Source organism: Eurytemora carolleeae, unplaced genomic scaffold (genome assembly GCF_000591075.1).
Source record: "Eurytemora carolleeae unplaced genomic scaffold, Eaff_2.0 scaffold1113, whole genome shotgun sequence".
Lineage (NCBI taxonomy): Eukaryota > Metazoa > Arthropoda > Copepoda > Calanoida > Temoridae > Eurytemora > Eurytemora carolleeae.
In genome coordinates this window covers 39,701-59,472 of record NW_019402173.1, presented here as the reverse complement: position 1 = coordinate 59,472, position 19,772 = coordinate 39,701, and the positions used below count along the sequence as shown (strand labels likewise).

At 29.7% G+C, this 19,772-nt stretch overlaps 2 protein-coding genes across 3 annotated transcripts; both read right to left on the bottom strand.

The window, feature by feature from the left end:
- Positions 1-1,364: 1,364 nt before the first annotated feature.
- On the bottom strand, positions 1,365-18,772 carry LOC111718104 (uncharacterized). Its single transcript, XM_023493603.1, has 13 exons — positions 18,686-18,772; positions 17,882-17,905; positions 17,110-17,131; positions 16,274-16,349; positions 15,525-15,658; positions 11,339-11,404; positions 11,048-11,093; positions 9,851-9,925; positions 8,159-8,263; positions 6,979-7,068; positions 6,108-6,208; positions 2,613-2,680; positions 1,365-1,791 (listed from the first exon to the last, which is right to left on the bottom strand). The coding sequence occupies exons 7-13, from the start codon at positions 11,071-11,073 to the stop codon at positions 1,732-1,734; spliced, it is 525 nt and encodes a 174-aa protein (XP_023349371.1). The 5' UTR covers positions 11,074-11,093; positions 11,339-11,404; positions 15,525-15,658; positions 16,274-16,349; positions 17,110-17,131; positions 17,882-17,905; positions 18,686-18,772; the 3' UTR covers positions 1,365-1,731.
- Positions 3,039-5,646, bottom strand: LOC111718102 (uncharacterized). 2 transcript variants are annotated; one of them, XM_023493601.1, is made up of 3 exons: positions 4,460-5,646; positions 4,291-4,362; positions 3,045-3,863 (listed from the first exon to the last, which is right to left on the bottom strand). In XM_023493601.1, exons 1-2 carry the CDS (start codon positions 5,433-5,435, stop codon positions 4,325-4,327), a joined length of 1,014 nt encoding a protein of 337 aa, XP_023349369.1. In that variant the 5' UTR covers positions 5,436-5,646; the 3' UTR covers positions 3,045-3,863; positions 4,291-4,324. The 2 variants fall into 2 exon arrangements, with proteins under 2 accessions (XP_023349368.1, XP_023349369.1); XM_023493600.1 differs by having other exon boundaries at positions 3,039-3,863; positions 4,291-5,642.
- Positions 18,773-19,772: the final 1,000 nt, after the last annotated feature.

Here is a 19,772-nt window from a genome sequence, read left to right as displayed (position 1 = left end):
GATTAATGATGAAATTCAATTCATTTAAAATTTTTTCTCTAAATATTTTCCTTCTTTATGTATAACACGTTTTAAGTTTTATATACCACTTTTTATTAGTCATAATTAGGAACTATTTATGATAATGGATAAATACTTCTCATCTTTCAGAAGCCACTATGTCGAAAAATTTGAAAAAATCTGTTACTTAAACTAAATAAAAAAATTTTAAAACCTCCTTTATTACACAGGCACATTTTAATGTATTGCCCATGGTCATTTTGAGTAGCGGAAACACTTTTTTAATTCTATTTAAGATTAATATTTTGTGTGTTGAATTCTTAAACTGTTTTACAATGAAATTTTTGACAAATTCGACTGAGTATTGCATCTTGAAATATCACAAAGTTGGTAAATGAATGATTTTTCAGATGGATTTAGTGTAATTAGTCAGTAATTGAATAATCATTAGACTTTGTGATATTTCAAGATGCAATACTCAGTCAAATTTGTCAAAAATTTCATTTTAAAACAGTTTGAGAATTCAACACACAAAATATTAATCTCAAGTAGAATTGAAAAAATGTTTGAGTTGTGCTTTTTTGAGTGACGCGGCTGGATTTTTTAAAATCACACTTTAAAGGCCCTAAATATACCATTTAAAAAAGTAGTTTTGCCCGGAAGTGTCAAATGTGGTGGTACGGAAGGGGAAATAGTGGTGGCTCATGGCTGCCGGAAGAGGAAAAAGCTAATATGTGGCACGGAAGGGGAAATAGTGGTGGTTCATGGCCGCCTGCCTTCCCCCGCTCGCCTAGCAAATCTGGGAGGCTCGTGTCTGCATAGCGGAGGCTCATGTCAAGGATAAAATTTTCAAATTATTTTGTAAAATTTATTTATACGGTTAAAAATAGGTAAGCACAGACCACAGTATTCACACACATTAAAATATGTTTTCACCCTGTTCCTGCTGGNTTTTACACAACTCAAAAAGTTTTGGTCTGAGGCTGTTGAAATTTTCTGACTCTTTCTAAATAGCCATAGCCCTCCCTTTAAGTCTAAAACGCGGGCTTTTATACTTACTGCCTTCTGCCCGAGTCCTCAGGCACACTGCCTGAATGACTACTTTTTCCTTTAACGAACTAAATCTTTGTTCCGACTTACTTTCAGATTTTAATAATTCTTAGCTTTTTGGAAAGCCTATGGCATAAGGAAACGGATTGCACAAGTTTTGCAAAGGAATTTTTTGCGAACTATTTGCATACAACCTGTCAAAAGAAATTTGCACATTTTAGTTTTTTTTTAGTTACACTTAAGGTTATTTAAAATTTGAAAAAAGCATATTTTTAATGGTATGGCCTTTTCAAAAAAGTATATTTTATCATTTTTTGCTCAATTTTTTATGCAAACATTTTTACTAACTCAATTTTTCAAAAAAATGTAAAATTTTGCAAATTTGCTTTTTTTGCAGATAATAAAAGTAGAGCATACAAGCTTTCCAATGATGTATTATTTGTCATATTTGGACATGAAACAAGTTGACCTCCAAGTCAACTTGACCCCTCCCCAAGTACCCCAGCAGGGATAGGGTTAAATATGGTTATTCCCGATATTCGGTTCGTCTTCTAATCTAAAATTTTTAATGACTACAAGAAGCTTTTAAAAGATGTAAATTGGAATTTATAAAAAGCGAAAACTGAATCTCTCCTTGGATAAATTCCAACTCAGAACTTGCGAGAAAAAAAAATAGTTTTTTTATGGATATTTTGGGGATTTTTTGGCATCCGTAGCAAATATCTTATATCTGTCAGAATCCTAAAATATTGAAATTGTTAATATTTAAAAATGTTAACAGGTTTATTAGATCTTTGTGATATCATCTTTTTGCCTCGTATGTCTCAATTAAATTGCTGAATCGATCGGGCCGATTATTTTTGTGGGACCTATCATGAAGAAGGACCCAGGGGGGTGTTTGTGCCAGGTAAGATAAAGTAAAACCAATCAAGCGACAAAAAAATGTAAAGCCTGAAAATTCAGTGATTAAAAATACAGTGTGTCCAACGAAACATGACAGTTGGTAACCTGTTTTAAATGTCGTCTTCCATAATTTGTTAAGCTCTTCAAAAAGAATAATAAAATATCTCACATGGCAGTCATAATTGATTTCAAAGTAAAATAATTTTGAGTAACTTATTTTTTTGAAGAAATAAACTGCAAAAAGTCTTTAGTGCCTTATATAAAGTATGGAAGACGACATTCAAAACTATTCACCAACTGTTATGTTGCGTGGGACACCCTGTACATGAAATATGCTCAGGCCATAAACTGTTCAGGGGTACAGGGTGTCCCACGAAACAGGTAAAGAAACCTTTAAAATCTCAATAAAATGCAGAAAGATTAAATTCCTTAAATAATATCATTCAGTGACAGGTGTGAAAATATTTTTAATATTTATATTTATTTATGCCAAACTCTATAAAAATTAACCACTTTTAATTATTTTTTTTTTACTTTTTAAATCAAAAATTTTGCGTTACAATTTTTAAATTCTGTAATCAAGACTGGTCAAGCAGTGGTCATTTTAGTTCTCAAGCTAAAATAAAAATTTTAGCAAAAATTTAAAATTTGAATTTTACCTTTTCGAAAGCAAACCAATGCATAAAGACTAGCGTCCCCACAACAATTATTATGCAGCAGAACACAACTAAATTATTATTATTATTATTATTATTATTATTATTATTATTATGCAACAGAACACAACTAAATATATATACAGAGAGTTTCAGAAAAGATATGTAGACACTTATAAAAAATGCCAAAATGTGCATCAAAAGTCTTAAAATTTTTTCATAATGGCGAAAACAATCTGTAAAAACTTAGGTTCTTGGATACAGAACCAGAAAATATAGAATAAGGATACTATATATGTGTCTTTGATGTTGTTACAAAGCAAATAGTTTTACTAGACCCTTACGAAATCACTAGTTTAATGAAATGGGTCTGTTTACACTGCTCATTGGACATTTTGAAGTTATAACTTGGTTTAAAAAAGTCGTCCCCATATATTTTAATAATACTATAACTAAAAGTATATAGTCAGCAGGACTCAGTCCCGAAGATGGATAGGATTGGCTCGAACCGTGCATCCTGATCAACACTGCTATGGTCGGCAGCTCCCAGCTTATCATGGCCCACAACTGGTTTATCAAAAACTCAAAATTCCAAACCCATTAGATGAAAGATTATTGAATTGTCCCGTTTAACAAACTTTCCTAAAATGATCATCCTGGGTTATAATGAGGCTTGTACTTCGATTGGAGTTTTTTAAATAATTTGAGGAATGGAACTTTGGTTATATTATTCATGGTAATATAAAATTAATAATTCAAATTACATAGTTTTAGTTAAAACAGCCAAAATTAGCAATGTATTCTGTATAATTTACAAAGTTCTAAAGATTGAAGAGGGTTTGAGTGGCTGAAACGGAATCCTCTGAAATAGTGTAATTTTAATTTGTAATTTTAAATTGTAAAATCTAAAAAAAAATGTGCTTCCTCAAAGTGGCACTGGACCCTTTTTAAGCATGGGTCCAGTGCCCCTTGGCACTAGACCCATGCAGGGTTTTATTTTGTTGATAAAGTTTATGTATTTAAAAGAAAAAAGAAAAAAGAAAGAAAGAAAGAAAGAATCCATGTCAACCACCCCCACCCACCAAATCATATATAAAATTACCCGTAATTCAAGTTACTCCAATGAATCCTTTGGTTGTTTCCTTGGTGTATTTATTCAAAAGTTTAGTTTTTGACGCATTTGTTTTACTGTAAATATCATTTGTTCTAGTTTTTGTCCGGAAACTTCCATGGGCTGATAGTACTTCTCTGGGTCTATATCCATGCTTTGAATGTTTTTAATATGTATTCATGTCTTCTTGAAATACTGTTATAAGTAGTTTTAGATAAGAACCTTTTTACTTCTTTGTTGTTTCTTGTTTTAAATTTCTCCATTTTCTTTATTTGGTGATTTTTAAAGCCTTTCGATTTTAATATGGTGTATACGACCTTGATTTGGTTTTGTATTTCATTCCGAGTACTGCAATGAGTTCTGACAGTTCTAAAATAACCTAGTCCCGCCATTTGTTTGAACCGAGGATGTGTATTTGAGTTTGGTGGTATTATATTATATTTATTTTGGCCTTTCCGGAGCACAGTTGTATAGGGTGTTTGAGTTGCCGGGTTGTTATAAATTCTTATATTTAGAAATTTTCCATGGATTACTTTTGATTCTATATTAAAAATTATGCATGGGGGATACCCTGATCCAATAATTTGCATGGCTTGAAACAACTCTAGATCAGTTCCAGTAATGTGGATGGACACGTCGTCTCTAAAACGCAAAAATCTTAGTAAATTTTTTAACAAATTTTTCCTTGCTAAATTTGCGAACATTTTAATCTCATATATCCTAAGAATAATTTCGCTACCTCTTGCCGCTGAACAGTCTCCCATTGAAAAGCCCTTTAAGGTTTTAAATAAACCTGTTGGTTCCTTAAAGTATGAGTGTGTCATTATATTATCAATAAGAAGTTTTATGTACTTAAAAGTTGACTCATGTAATTTAGCGTAACAGCATGCTTTTTCCACACATTCAGTTAATAAATTTTTATTACAGTTTGAATAGAGGTCACTGAAATCTCCTTCTAATTCAATTGATCTGCCCCATAGTCCTGTTTTTGAATTTTTAATCCTTTCCATGGCTTCATTTACGCCCGTTACTGATGGTGAAAGCATTCCAAATTGGGATTGAAAAGTTTCCTCAATATGAAAAAGTAAGTGATTGAAAATTTTATCAAGAACTTTTTGAATTATTTTAATCGGATCTTTCATGGAGCTCTTAATCCCTCGTGAAGTTAAGTTTTTAATATTTTGATTGTTAATTGCTTTTAACTTTAGAACTTTTGGTTGTAATCTTAATACACCTATTTCTGATGTTTGTTCATTCCAGATAAAGTCTTTGTTCAAAACGATTTTAGAAAGCTCTTTAGGAAGGTTTACTTTAGCGTCATTAATGAAGTTCATAATATTTGCAAGATACCAGTTTTCGGTAATATTGACCGCTCCAAAATATTGTTGGATATTTATTTTTGTATACTGATCTAGTAAATCCGTTTTGTATAGACATACATATCCGACATTTTTATCTGCTTCAACAATTATTCTATCGTCACTTAAATCGAAGGCCTTCTCGAAACTTTTATAGTTAGGGAGTGATGTATTTTGACATTTTTCCAGTTGTGTTTTAAATAATTCTTTAACTTCATTGTAGATTCTTCGGAATTTATTCAAAAACTTTTCAAGTTTAGAGTTTCTGGTTCGTTTTACATGTTTGACCATTTTGCTCAAATCTTTATTTATATTTTTTGAAGATAATGAAATTTCCAACCTAAATTCTGATTTCATGTAATTTTTAAATAAATTTGCTATTTCTTGTTCAAACAATTTTAATTCTTTCCCTTTGTTGATTTTTAAAAACGGGCTGTACTTTTTACCAAGGTTTAAAAAGTCGTTCTCATATTTGAAAGTTGTTTTGTTATCACTTTATCTATACAGTGGGACTCATTAAACTTTGGAATAGCAATACGACTGTTTAAATTAATTGTTATGATTTTAAGTAAACATAAAATACATAAATTATGCAGTGAGCATTGACTTAAAAAGTTAAATTTAAAAAATTAATAAGAACATCAAATACACAAGATGATTGCTTAAATGTCGTCGTGTCTATTCCACAGTAACATACAGGGTGTCCCACGAAACATGACAGTTGGTGAAAAGTTTAAAATGTCTTCTTCAATAATAGGTTATTTAAGTTACCAAAGAAAATGATAATTAAAATACTCAATGGCAGCCATATTTAGCTAATTTGGATTTCAAAGTTTAATTCAGATTTTTTAAAACTAAATAAACTGCAAAAAGTTTATAATATCTAATACAATATATGGAAGAAGACATTCAAAACTATTCACCAACTGTCATGTTTCATGGGACGCCTTGTAAGTCGTCTCTCAACTGTAAACCCTGTATTTAGGCTAAAATTTAAATAATTTAATAATATTATTAATTATAAATCACCTATGGCTGATGGCAGGGTAATAGTGAGGATAGGAGATACGTTCTGAAACTCAGGAGCTTGAGGAGCTAGGTAGCTTCTATCCGAGAGAAAGGGATAGTATCTAAACAAAAAATTGTCCCATGCATTTTGACTTTATGTACAGCCGTCGTCGCATATATCAATACAATAAAGACGACTTTTGATTTCAATTTTGATTTATATAAAGCTTTTTAAAGGATACACATAAACATAGGAACATTAAGAGAAGCTATCAATTTAAAAAGCTTTTCTTCAATTATTTGTAAATTTGTAATTCTAAAAAAAGCTTGTTAAAAATCAAAACTTAAATAAAACTTTTGTACTAAACGTATTTTAACGTTCTTGCGAATTGTATACTGTTTCTACACCGCAATGGGACTGCAGTAGACGTCATTATAAGGGAATTCTCCTTTTAAAGAAGTCCAACCGAGTTCACTAGGTATAGTGTACCCTGAAAATCTGATAAATAATGTAGAAGATATCGTTGTCTTTATTAGTATGTAAAATGTTAAATTCTGGAAATTTCCTCCATTCTTTTCTAAAAGTATTCCACAAATCACTTTTACAGAGAAACCAGAATTGAAGATTATAAATCATCAAAAAGAAAAACATGTAAATGAAATTATATTTACTTTTCAGTCCCTTTAAAGGAATTGAAATTACGCCAACAATTCCTTTAAAAGAATTGAAATTAAGCCAACAATCCCTTTAAAGGAATTGAAATTACGCCAACAATTCCTTTAAAAGAATTGAAATTACGCCAACAATCCCTTTAAAAGAGTTGAAATTACGCCAACAATCCCTTTAAAGGAATGAAATTACGCCAACAATCCCTTTAAGCCCATTAATTACCTGATGGGCACTACCCTTGACCTCGTGACCTCGAGATTACTGGGGAACAGTTTCCAACGTCCAAAGGTCACATAACCAAGCTCGGAGTACCTGGATCAAGGTTGTTTACTCTCGATGAGCTCCAATGTACGGGAAATGTCGTCTCCAAAGATAGATAGATAAAATCCTTATATGTCGTCACTCTCGCCTCTATAATCAGTGAGGTCATATGAGGTTTATATCTATCTATGCTAAGGGGACGACATTTTCCGTACATTGGAGCTCATCAAGAGTAACCTGACTTAATAAAGAACCTTGATCTGTATGATACTGCTTCTCTTAAAAGGACTAAAAGCTTAATTTCAAATGACACTTCATGTTAAGATGGCATTGTTCTGGGGTACCTTTGAAACCATTTTCTGATCAATAATGTAGAAGATATTGTCGTTTTTCTAGGTTAATACTTCTTTTCTTATTTCTAAGAATACCCATATATGCTTTCCTGCAGTAGAAATGAGCAAGTCACTTTTGTAGAAAACTAACTTAAGTAAAAAAAATCAGTTTTCAATTTTCAAAATCATTAAATCAGACAAAACTCTTAAAGGTATTGTTATGAATCTTTGTTTGGAAGGTCACTTTGAATTATGGTTACAGTCCCTTTAAAAGCAACACCTTCTAACTTAAAATAATAAAATCCAGGATTACCCTGTTTCTTTTAAGTTTACCTTTAGAAAAATCATATTCAAGGTCACAGATGAATTTCAACCTTTAGATCTTCAAATTGAAATAGTTTAGATCTTCAAATTGAAATAGTTTATATCGTCACAGAAGTCTCATCCTTTGTGGTTAACCCTGTATTTAAAATTTACCCAAAAATCTTCTTCCCAAACGTAAAATTTACCAAGTGATGATTTTCTCTTTGGTCCATAAACTTATGCAAGTCCTGAACCTTTTAATTTTTTTTTTTGGGGGGGGGAGCATGAGTTTACTTATACTAAAATGTATTCGAGAGAGGAAAAAAATTTCATGATTTCTTAATATTTTAATTAAGAAATTTTTATTAATTAAGAATTTTTCTCAATTAAATTGTGACCTAAAATGTAATCGAATGAGAGAAAAAAATGTCATGATATTTTAATTAGAAATTTTTATTAATTAAGAATTTTTTCTCAATTATTGTTTTGGTTTTGGAAATTGGTACCATATTTTAGTTGCATGATACAGGTTTTCTTGGTCCGGGTCAAGTAGGATGTGAGATATCACAATAATACTTTCTGTAGTTTTATCCAGGTGGCTGATCACGGTCCTAGAAATAAAGTTTGCACTTACAGGGCCGTCCCAAGTTTCATGACAGTAGCAAGACGACTTGAACGTCGTCTTTGACGTTTTTTTTCGACATTTAGTCGTCATTCTACTATTACATGTATGGTTCATGAAACAAAAACCACAAAACTCTCCTAGTCCGGGCATTTCCAAAATGTGGTCTGCCTTTTTTTGTGTTGTTAATGCTAACTGAGATATTAAGAATTTCAATTTTATTAAATAAAACGAAAATAGTCGAAATCTGAACGAAATTCTTTATACAGAGTGTCCCTCGAAACATGACAGTTGGTGATTGGTTTTTAATGTCTTCTTCCATATACTGTATTATATATGGAAGACTTTTTGCGGTTTATTTCGTTAATCAAATTTTTAGGAAGACGACCTTTAGACTCAAATCATTACTTTAAATAATTCACTAAACATGAATCAGAGCAATTGCGCACTGTGAACAGACCCATTTCACTTAATAAGTGATTTTATAAGTTACTTGTAAAACGTTTTGCTTTGTAACAAAATAAAAAAACATAATTATTGCTTTAATGTCGTCTATTCTTATTCACTGTATTGGGCAGAAATGTTTTCTTAAGTAGAAACTTTGAGTTATACAAAAGTTATATTTATTAAAATGAATAATTGTCGTTTTCCGATTTCTTGACAACCTGATGTTGTTATTTTAAACTATAAATACTGCGAGACAAATTAAAGTTTGAAATATCTTTCATCATTAGATCACAAAGCTACAAGGATAAAGGGTTTAGTGCCCCTTTTAACAAAGCTACTTTTTCCTATTTATAAACCAATTAAAACTAATCCAATGTGTGATGGGGTGGATCTGTTTCAAACAGTATAATGGCGCATTATTTACCAATCTTGAATAATCGTAAAAATAAATGATTTTAGTTTCCGAGTGTTTCATGATATAATAGCACTGTCTCATTTTACATTTGATTACAAAGTGAAAAAGTTATCTGTTTTCTCTCACATTTATTGTTCAATATCAAGTTAGAGCCACGCCAAACCTAGGATCATCATTTTAGGATTTAACAGAAAAGAGTCTGCAAATGATAAGTTATTTATATTGCGGTTTTAGATTTTGATGAGCCAGCTGTGAGCTATGACGACTATTGCAATATTGATCTGGATGTATTTTACAAAACCGATTCTGTCCACCTGTAGGAATGAGTCCTTATAGTAACTATTTACTTACAGTTAAACCCTAAATAAGCCATACATCGAAAGAATTCATCAAATGTCGTATTCTTGACTTTCTGATAATGGAATCTTGCAGATATTTAGTATTTTTAATTAAATGAGTATATGGAGCTCTTTAAAACTGTTCCCGCATATTCATGGCTATTTATTTATTTTCGCAAATACTGAGATTTACGTCCAGTAGTATAAAACCTATTGAAAAATTGGCAAGACGACATTGGATAAATTCTTTCGCTGTATGACTCATTTATGGATTAACTGTATAGTAATAGTATTCAATAGAATTTATAGTTTGATATTTGAGTTTGAGTTTGAGGGGAGTGCTAGCTCAGCTCCATTCCATTCAAAAATCACCAACCTATAATAGTGTTCTCCAAATACGTTCTTGAACTTGGGTTGGATCAGGTGAAGAAATACATCAGTTAAATTCATCCTGGAATTATTCGATATACAGGGTGTTACACGATTTCTTAGTTTACATACAGAGTTACCCACAAAGGATGAGACTGTGAAGACGACTAGAACTCTGAAAATATGAATTTCTCAAGGTTAAATTAAATCTTCTGCCTTAGGTTTAGTCTTTCAATGACTTATTTAATGATTTGGAAAAAGAAAAAAGAAGTTTCCAGTTGCAGGAATTATGAATATGATGAAACAGACAGTGTTAATTCAGTACAGTCGTACCTGAATTCTCATCCTTTGTGGTTCAGCCGTATATTAAATACTCTAATGTTGTCTTAGTATCTGTTATAATTAATTATTACTACAGAAAAATATATCGTTTGATTTAATTTGAATTGAATTTAAACTTGGTACAATTTTGATATAGTTTTGTTAAATAATTCATCATTTATGCATCTATATTATTTTTGAGAGTTTGAATTGCGAAATGTAGAACTGGAACATTTTATAGAAATTTGATATATTTCAAATGTCGTCTTTAAATTGTCATGTTTATTTGGAAACGCTGTACAGTGATTGCCAGAAAACTGTAGATTAGAAAGACGACATGAAAGTGCTTTTGTTGGCATCTCAAAGTAAAAATTGTACTACTAAGTTATTAAATCCCTTATTAAGGGAAATAGGTCTGTGTACACTGCACAATTGCCGTGCTACATGTTTATTTAACTATTTAAATTAATAACAATTGAGTTTTATAAAGTAGTCTTTCAGAGTTTTCTGGTTTTCGCTGTTTTTGGATAGTTTGTGCACTGATCATGAATGAATGGAAAATGTCCTTTTTATGTGACTTTAAAATATCAGTTTAAAATTTTAATATTTTATTACATTTTATAACCAGTGGGTCACAATAAACTGCGGAAAATGAAGACGACATTCAAGAAATCTTATGATGTTGTTATAAAACAAAATAATATTACCACTACCCGCAGCTTAAAATTTGTTCTTTTTGATAAAATTGGTCTGCGGTCTGCGTTTCGTCGGTATGCTTCACAATTCTCGTGTTTTATGTCATGTTTAAAATCCTAATTTAAGTCTTAACAGTCGTCTTCTTTTTCTACAGTTTTATGTTGCGCCCTGTAGGTTCAAGTTAAACCTGTGATCACTTCTTTCGTCGTTCATACTGTAAGGCCATGGTTCCCCTTTATAAAATGCAATTCAACTTTTTGAAATCATATTTTTTAAATTTTTTAAGTTTCAGGGTAGAATATTTTTTCTGTTTTTTATAGTAATATTTTTTGTAGAATATAAAATACCCTAATATTACACATATAAATGAACATTAATTGTACACCATTTATTAATTAGATTTTTTTTTTTTGGGGGGGGGGAGGAGTTCATAAAGATATTTTACATTGGATTGAAGAACAAATTGAATTATATTTTCCTAACAGCTGAATCACCAATTCAACAACAGAATTTTTATCCACACTTTTCACAGCTGAAATCCTTCCTGAACAAATATTATTAAAAACGAAAACTTTGCGATAAAATTCCAAACAAAAATTAAAAATATTGAAAAAATGAAGTTTTTCATTTAATTTGTCTCATTTAGGGTATTTAAAAAAATATTTTTTTTAATTCAGTTTAATTCAAAAAGAAATTGCGTTTTTTCGTTCCCTTCAAATTGCATATTTAAAAAGAAATTTGTAAACGTTGGATTAAGTAAATTTTCTTAAAATTTTGTTTTACTTTAGTTTTCACTTTATATTTTTGATATCGCTATTTTCGAGGTAACGAATATTTTGTTAGAAATAACGAACATTTGTTAGAAATATTGAACATTTTGTTCATAGTGATGAACATTTCGTTCAAAATAACGAACATTTTGTGAGAAATACCAAACTTTTTTGAGAAAAAACGAACATTTAGTTCAAAATAACGAACACTTTGTTCAAAATAAGGAAAACTTTGTTCAAAATGACGAACATTTTTTCAAAATAATGACTATTTTGGTCGAAATAATGAACATTTTGTTCAAAACAACGAACATTTAGCTCAAAATAACGAATACTTTGTTCAAATAACGAACATTTAGTTCAAGAGAATTAATATTTTGTTTAAAAAACGAACATTTAGTTCAAAATAACGAACATTTAACGTCAAAATAACGAATACTTAGTTCAAAATAATGAACATTTTTGTCGAAATCATGAACATTTTGTTCAGAACAACGAACATTTTGTCCGAAATAACAAATACTTTGATAGAATTAACAAACATTTTGTTCGTAACAACGAACATTTTGCTCGAAATAACGAACATTTTGGTCGAAACAACTAATGTTGTTTAAAATAACAAACAGATAATGAAAATTTGTGAGATATTCCGCTGTTATCGGATTCTCTGTTCCATGGGTTCTAGACAAAAAATAAAGCTTATATATTCTTAATTTATCACCCACAAAGGATGAAAATTCATAGACGACTTTATGTAATCTACACTGTCTGTTTCCTTATATTTATGTAATCTACACTGTCTGTTTCCTTATATTTATGTAATCTACACTGTCTGTTTCCTTATATTTATGTAATCTACACTGCCTGTTTCCTTATATTTATGTAATCTACACTGCCTGTTTCCTTATATTTATGTAATCTACACTATCTGTGTCCTTATATTTATGTAATCTACACTGTCTGTTTCCTTATATTTATGTAATCTACACTGTCTGTGTCCTTATATTTATAGATAGATAGATAGATATATATTTGACTAAATATTTAATTAAAAACAATTTAAGTTTCACAATTTTTACATTTTAATTTAGCCAGGGCCTCTCTAACCATTGTTGGTTGTTTTGAATGAGAGGCCCTTCTGCAGCGATATATCCATGTTCAATTTAAATAAAACCAATTAAAACAAAAACAATTTAGAACAAAAAGAAAAGGAGGAAAATGAAAAGTAGTAGATAGAGGAAAGGTATTGAAGAATAGAAAGAAAAGAAGAAGAATGGATCGTAGGGGGGGGGGACAACCCAGCACACAAAGTTTATAATGTTAATGTTTTATTTTGTTTTGTTATAATAATAGGGGAAAGGGGATAGAATCAAGATTTAGCAAGAAAAGCAATTTCGATTTATACAACGAAAAATATTATATTCTTCAAGAAAACTTTTTTTAAGACTTGTTTTAAGACTTGCTAGGGTGCCTAATGATTTTATTTCCAATGGAATAGAGTTCCAGGTCCTTGGAAGAAAAACCGTAGGAAAACTTTCTAGATATTTATTGTTAACTAATTCTAATTTGTAACTTTTTGTTCTGTTTGGTTCTGCTAACGCTAAAAACATTCCATTAAAAGATAATGGAAGTTTGCCATTCATATATTTAAACATAAAAACAGCAGAATTAAATTTGATCATGTCTTTTATTTTTAGAATTTCAAGTTTCAGAAAAAGTGGATCTGCGTGTGCAGCATAACCTTTATCTGCTAGAACTCGTAGAGCTTTTTTCTGAAGAGTAGATAATTTACCTAATCTACTATTTACTGACGGACCCCAAGATAAAATACCATACTCTAGTTGACTTTTAATAAGACTATCATATATTAATTTTCTAATTCTCAAAGGAAGGATATGTTTTACATTTCTTAGTGCAAATATCGCACATGAAATTTTAGCACATATGTGTTCTAATTGAAAATCCCATTTTAGAAACTCATCAAATCTAACTCCTACAAATTTAAAATATTTTTCTTTACAACCTAACCCTATTCTTTCGATAGTTTCGTCCCCAATCATTAATTTGTATTGTTGATCATAAAAAGGCATATTTTTTTTTCTAAACAAAATAAATTTAGTTTTAGAAACATTAAGAGTAAGTTTGTTTGCGTGAAACCAACATGCTGGTTTAGAGAGCTCTACATTAGCAGACGAAAAAAGTTGATGTAGATTACTGGAGGATTTAAGGAAACCTGTATCATCAGCAAAAAGAGAAGTAAAAAAAGATGTACAATTAGGAAGGTCATTTATATACAGTAAAAAGAGTATTGGCCCTAAAACCAACCATTGAGGTACACCACATAAAATCTTTTTAAGAGATGACTCAAATTCTCCTAAATTTACATATTGCGTTCTGTTTGTTAAATAATTTCTAAACCATTCGTTAGTGATACCTCTAAAACCATAATGATTCAGCTTTCCTAAAAGTATTTCAAAGTCAACAGTATCAAAGGCTTTTTTTTAGATCTAAGAATACTCCCAAGGTATATTCAGATTCATCCTTTTTCAAACCTTGGTAAATTTTATCTAAGAATTGTAAAAGTGGATGTGAGGTGTTATGTTTGGTTCTAAATCCATATTGGTGAGAATATAAGATACTATATTTATCTATAAATCTGAACATTTGACGAGAAACCAGCTTTTCCAATAACTTCGAAAATGAAGAAAGTAAACTGATAGGTCGATAATTTGTGAAATCACATGTGGCACCTGATTTAAAGATTGGTATTACTTTTGCACACTTGAAGCTATCCGGTAAAAATCCTGTTTTTAAAGATAAATTGAATAAGTAAACAACTGGAGAAATTACATTTGGCATGATATCCTTCAATAACTTTGGTAGAAATATTATCTTTTCCACAGCTTACTTTACTTTTAAGCAATGAAAGTGTTTCAAATATAGTTTCTGGAGTCACATTTGCAAAAATGAAGTTTTGTTCAATAGGATTAGATAGATATTCTGAAAAAAAATTATTTGTAGAAGGAAGAGATGATGCAATTTAGGACCAACATTTACAAAAAAATCATAAACCTTCAGTTATTTCATTTAATCCAGAAAATGCCTTACCGTCGCTCACAAATAAATCAGGTATTTCTGTCTTTGAGATATTTGATTTCAAAGCTTTTTTTAGCACATTCCACGTTTGTTTTATATTTTTACTGTAAATGCTGAATTGATCTTGATAATAACTATTTTTTGCTTTACGTAGGATTGATCTATAAACTCTTTTAAATTTCTTATAGTTGTTGATGTTTTCAGGAGTTGGATTTTTTATACTTTTAGATTCTAATCTATTTTTATTTTTTCTTGAAACTAACATAGCGACTGTTATCCAAGGTTCAACTGGAGATTTTTGTTTTGATAATTTAGCTTTAACAAGAGGAAATGAATTTCGGAAACATTCTGATAATGTGTTTTCAAAAGTATTGAATGCTATAGATGGATTTAATTGATTATTGACAGAGGACCAGTCATTATTATTCAAATTATCTTTAAAGATTGCGATTGTATTCTCATTTATTTTACGTTTATATTTAGCTTGAAATGAAGATTTAACAGTTTTAACATTTTTAATAAAAAAAACAGGATAATGATCAGATAAGGTTGAGTAAACTAACCCGCTCTCAATAAATTTGTCCTTAGTATTTGATGAAATATGATCTAATAAAGAAAATGAGTGACCAGTAACTCTAGAATGATTTTATGTACCGTGTTCTTTTGTTGTACCATCATTAAGAAGGCTATCAAAATACTCAATTAAAGGAAGAAGACTTAATTTAATCTTGGAATAGTCATTTAAAAGTTTCGGGTCGTCTTTACAGTCTCATCCTTTGTGGGTAACCCTGTACTTGCCTCGATGGATATCAAGTTCAATATCATCTACGTCGATCTCTGTTTGAAGATATATTTCTAGATCTCTTGCAGCCCGTTCATCTCCCAATACTATATACCCGTATACCAGGGGTATGTCTACACTACGGAATTTCCTAAATTCAGAGGGTATATATTTTCAATAATTACCCTCCTCCTTGCTCTTGAATTGAGAAAAAAATTAGAAATTAAAATGAAAGTTACTTAATTCTCTTTTATACTTTTACCCAAAATTCAATTTTAGAATTTAACTAATCAACTAAATATTTAGAAATTGTTCCTTTAGTTTTAAATAAATATTTAGAAATTTTCCCTTTAATTTTAGATAAATTTTAGAAATGTTCCCTTTAGTTGTAGATAAATATTTAGAAATTTTCCCTTTAGTTTTAAATAAATATTTAGAAATTGTTCCTTTAATTTTAGATAAATATTTAGAAATTGTTCCTTTAATTTTAGATAAATATTTAAAAATTGTTCCTTTAGTTTTAGACAAATATTTAGAAATTTTCCCTTTAGTTTTAGATAAATATTTAGAAATGTTCACTTCAGTTTTAGATAAATATTAGAAATTTTCCCTTTAGTCTTAGATAAATATTTAGAAATTTTCCCTTTAGTTTTAGATAAATATTTAGATATTTTCCCTTTAGTTTTAGATAAATATTTAGAAATTTTCCCTTTAGTTTTAGATAAATATTTAGAAATTTTTCCTTTCGTTTTAGGTAAATAATTACCTGATATAATTAATGACTACATCAGTGGCCGTTGTAATATTGGAGTTCTGAACTTTTGCCGTTAATGCCGTAACAACTTATTGAAAAATAGAATGAAGCATGCTTAATTTAAAACGGTTTTTTAAAAATCGTTTTTATTTCTATCTTATGTTTCTACATTTTTATTTTTATCTTATATTTCTACGTTTTTATTTTTATCTTATGTTTCTACGTTTTTATTTTTATCTTATGTTTCTAGGAAAAATAGTTAATACAGACTACGATCCCCTTCATGGCCCCTGAAGATGAAAAACAGTAAAACTAAAAATTAAAAATATCCACTTTTTTTATAAAATGGGGCAGTGTCTCCTGTTCAATGGACTATTCAAAATCACATAGTTAGTCTAAAAGTTTTGGTAAAATTATAGTCAATAAGGTGATTGGCTGGCGCTTGGATTTAACGGTTCTGTCAATATTCTTGGAAGCTGTGACTTTTGATCACAATTTGACCCTTCAAACATAATTTTTTACCCTTTTTCTTTATGGAATATAGAATAAACAAATCCGTCAAAAGATTGTTGAATTATAGACCAAAACACATTTGATTTCAAATAGAAGAAACGGAATACTGCTCATTCCGGTTAGTCCAGGGTGCGGCCGTGCAGGGGCTGTTTTCGTCCAATTGTCTTCATAGAAACATTAGATAGAAATATGTATGATTCTATCTTGGATAACCTTGCTTATCTATCTTATTCCAGGGATATTTTTAACTAGTTTGTTATTGAAAAATTTACTGTTTCTTTCTTCAAATAAAATAAATATTTTCTTAACGTTTTTTAAATATTTTGTTTATTTACCATCAACCACCAGGCTGTTGTTCTACAAGATAATCTTGAAAATTTCATTTTAAAATTACCGAGAATTTAATGATCAGATCAGATCAGATAGCTGAACTAATTTCAGTTTGTTCAAATACAAGATTATTCTAACCCTCCCTGCAGTAGCCAGACAAATTTATTTTTTGATAAAAATAATTTTGGTTTAGTTGCAAAATTTGACAAAAGTAAAGAAAATTGGTTGTAATCTTGTACTGTTTAACACAGAACTTCGGAGACATCGAAAGAATTTTGAAAATTTTGTTTTTTAAACCTTCTGGTAATGGAATGCTTCTGTTGCAGATATTTAGTTTTTTAAATTGATTTGACGCTCCTTAACTGTTCACGCATATTTCATGGCTATATTTATTCATTTTTACAATTACTGAGATTCAGGTATAATTAATAAAAAAACTGGACAAGATTATCCAATACCCGCAAAGTACAAAACCTGAGAGATAAATACAATTTTTTTATATTGATGAATACCTTTAGATTTAAACATTTTGTCTGTAAATAGTTAGACCATTCAAGGACTGAAGACAAAATTAATATAGTAAAACAGTTTAACAGTTTGAGCTTGGGTGCTCAACTATATTCTGCCAAGCCGGGTTTAAGCCTTGATTCATGGTGATTTAGACATTCAGTGGTAGAAAGTTCAGCGAACTATAGTTCCTTCAATACCACCTCGGTTCTCAATAAAATACCAATCTCAATGAAATTTTTATTTTTTACACTTTTTTCAAGATCTTTCCTTGTAGTCAATAACTTCCAGTTCCTAAATAATAAATGTATATTATTTTGATATTATTTTAATATTATTTTGATATTGTTTTTAAATTATTTAAATTTTATTATTATTTCAATTATATTTTAATGGATTTCTTAAAATATTTCTCTTGAAAATTATGTATTTTGTTTTGTCTGTTTGTTGACCATTTTTGTTTGGAAGTAACGTAAAAGCTTTCTAAAACTTTCCTGACAAAAATTTAGATCTTTGAAAATCCGCAAATAAGAACGGGGAAACCCACAAATCCTTTTCTGTAGTACTAGCCGGAAATCCAGCTTTTTCTGGAAACTAAGTTTTCCCTAAAACCAGAACCTTCCCGAGTTCCTCAATAAAAATTTGAGGCAAATCGGTATAAGGGTCCCTGAGTTAAGAATGAACTTACAAACAGAGATTACTATATTATATATTTATATAAAACTAGGCTTTTAGGGCGCTTCGCGCCCATCTTCTATTTAAATTGTAAACATGTTATTTTTGTTTACATTTTAAAACAAAGAACAAAATTTTTTGGCGGATTTAAAAAATAAATTCGCTGATTTTCAAAATTTAAATTTTTTTACAAAATTGAAAACCTTTAAAACACATTTTTAAAATTTTTTTTTCATTCAAACAAACAGACAGACAAACAAACAGACAAGCCAAATTAATATATAGATGGTAGAGTAAAAACTGAAAGCTAAAACACTTTCTTAAAAGACGTCACGAAGCTCTCTGAAATTCTGAATTGATTTTTAAAATTAAAATTTGTTTCATTAATTATCCTAAAACCTTTGAATATTTGTAAGACTCTACGACAATCTTGAATGTAAGAAGAGCTTGTCCTCCTGGTAGAAAGCTCTGCTCCACCTCGTCCAACCCCCTGAATTTAATGGAAAGGAAATTTTTACAAAATTTACAGGTTTTCGATCATAGCTTATCTACTTAAAGGGAGTGACCGGCAATGTATTTTTTAGGATTCATTTGATACATATAAAACGTTTCTACGACATATATTAGATGAGTTTGAGCGCAAAGTCGACTTTCAAAATTATGAATTAATTAACGACGACAAAAATGTAAACAAATTCTAAAGTAAACTAATAAGTTGTTTAGGAACAGGTTGAGAAAATAAAAATTTACTCTTATCATCGAAAATAACTAATCTTATTTAATTATTAGTTTCTATAATCTCTTATTATTCGTCGTCGTTATTTAATAATTTAAAAAAACCAATTCTGAAAACGTACCCACCCAAATTCATAATTTTGAACGTCGACTTTTTGCTCAAACTTAATATTTATACATCATTAAAACGTTATATGTCTAAATGAATTCTAATTTTTTTTCCACAATACTGCATACTCAGTTCCACTGTACTCTGTACACTGTACACCGTACACTGTACACTGTACACTGTACAGTGTACAGTGTACACTGTACACTGTACACCGTGTTTAAGGGATTAAAACACAGAGTTCTCTTTACTCGATGAATAGTCAAATGTTTAAAGGGTACCCTTGGGTAATCGGGTATTGCAGTCTTTACATTTTGGGTCACTTGAAATTACGCTCACAGCCCCTTTAAAGGGAGTGACCGGCAATGTTAATGGTTGAACTGAGTATGCAAAAGTATTGAAAATAGCAACATTCTAACATGCAATAAAATAAATTTGATTTGTTATACTAAAATTTAAAATTCTTACTCTACTTCCAAATATTCAGTCAGTAATTCACCCTCACTATACAGATTACTCCAGGGGGCGTAATTCTAGAAATTATTATTATTATTATTATTATTATTATTATTATTATTATTATTATTATTATTTTTATTATTATTATTATTATTATTATTATTATTANTCAAAATTAAAACT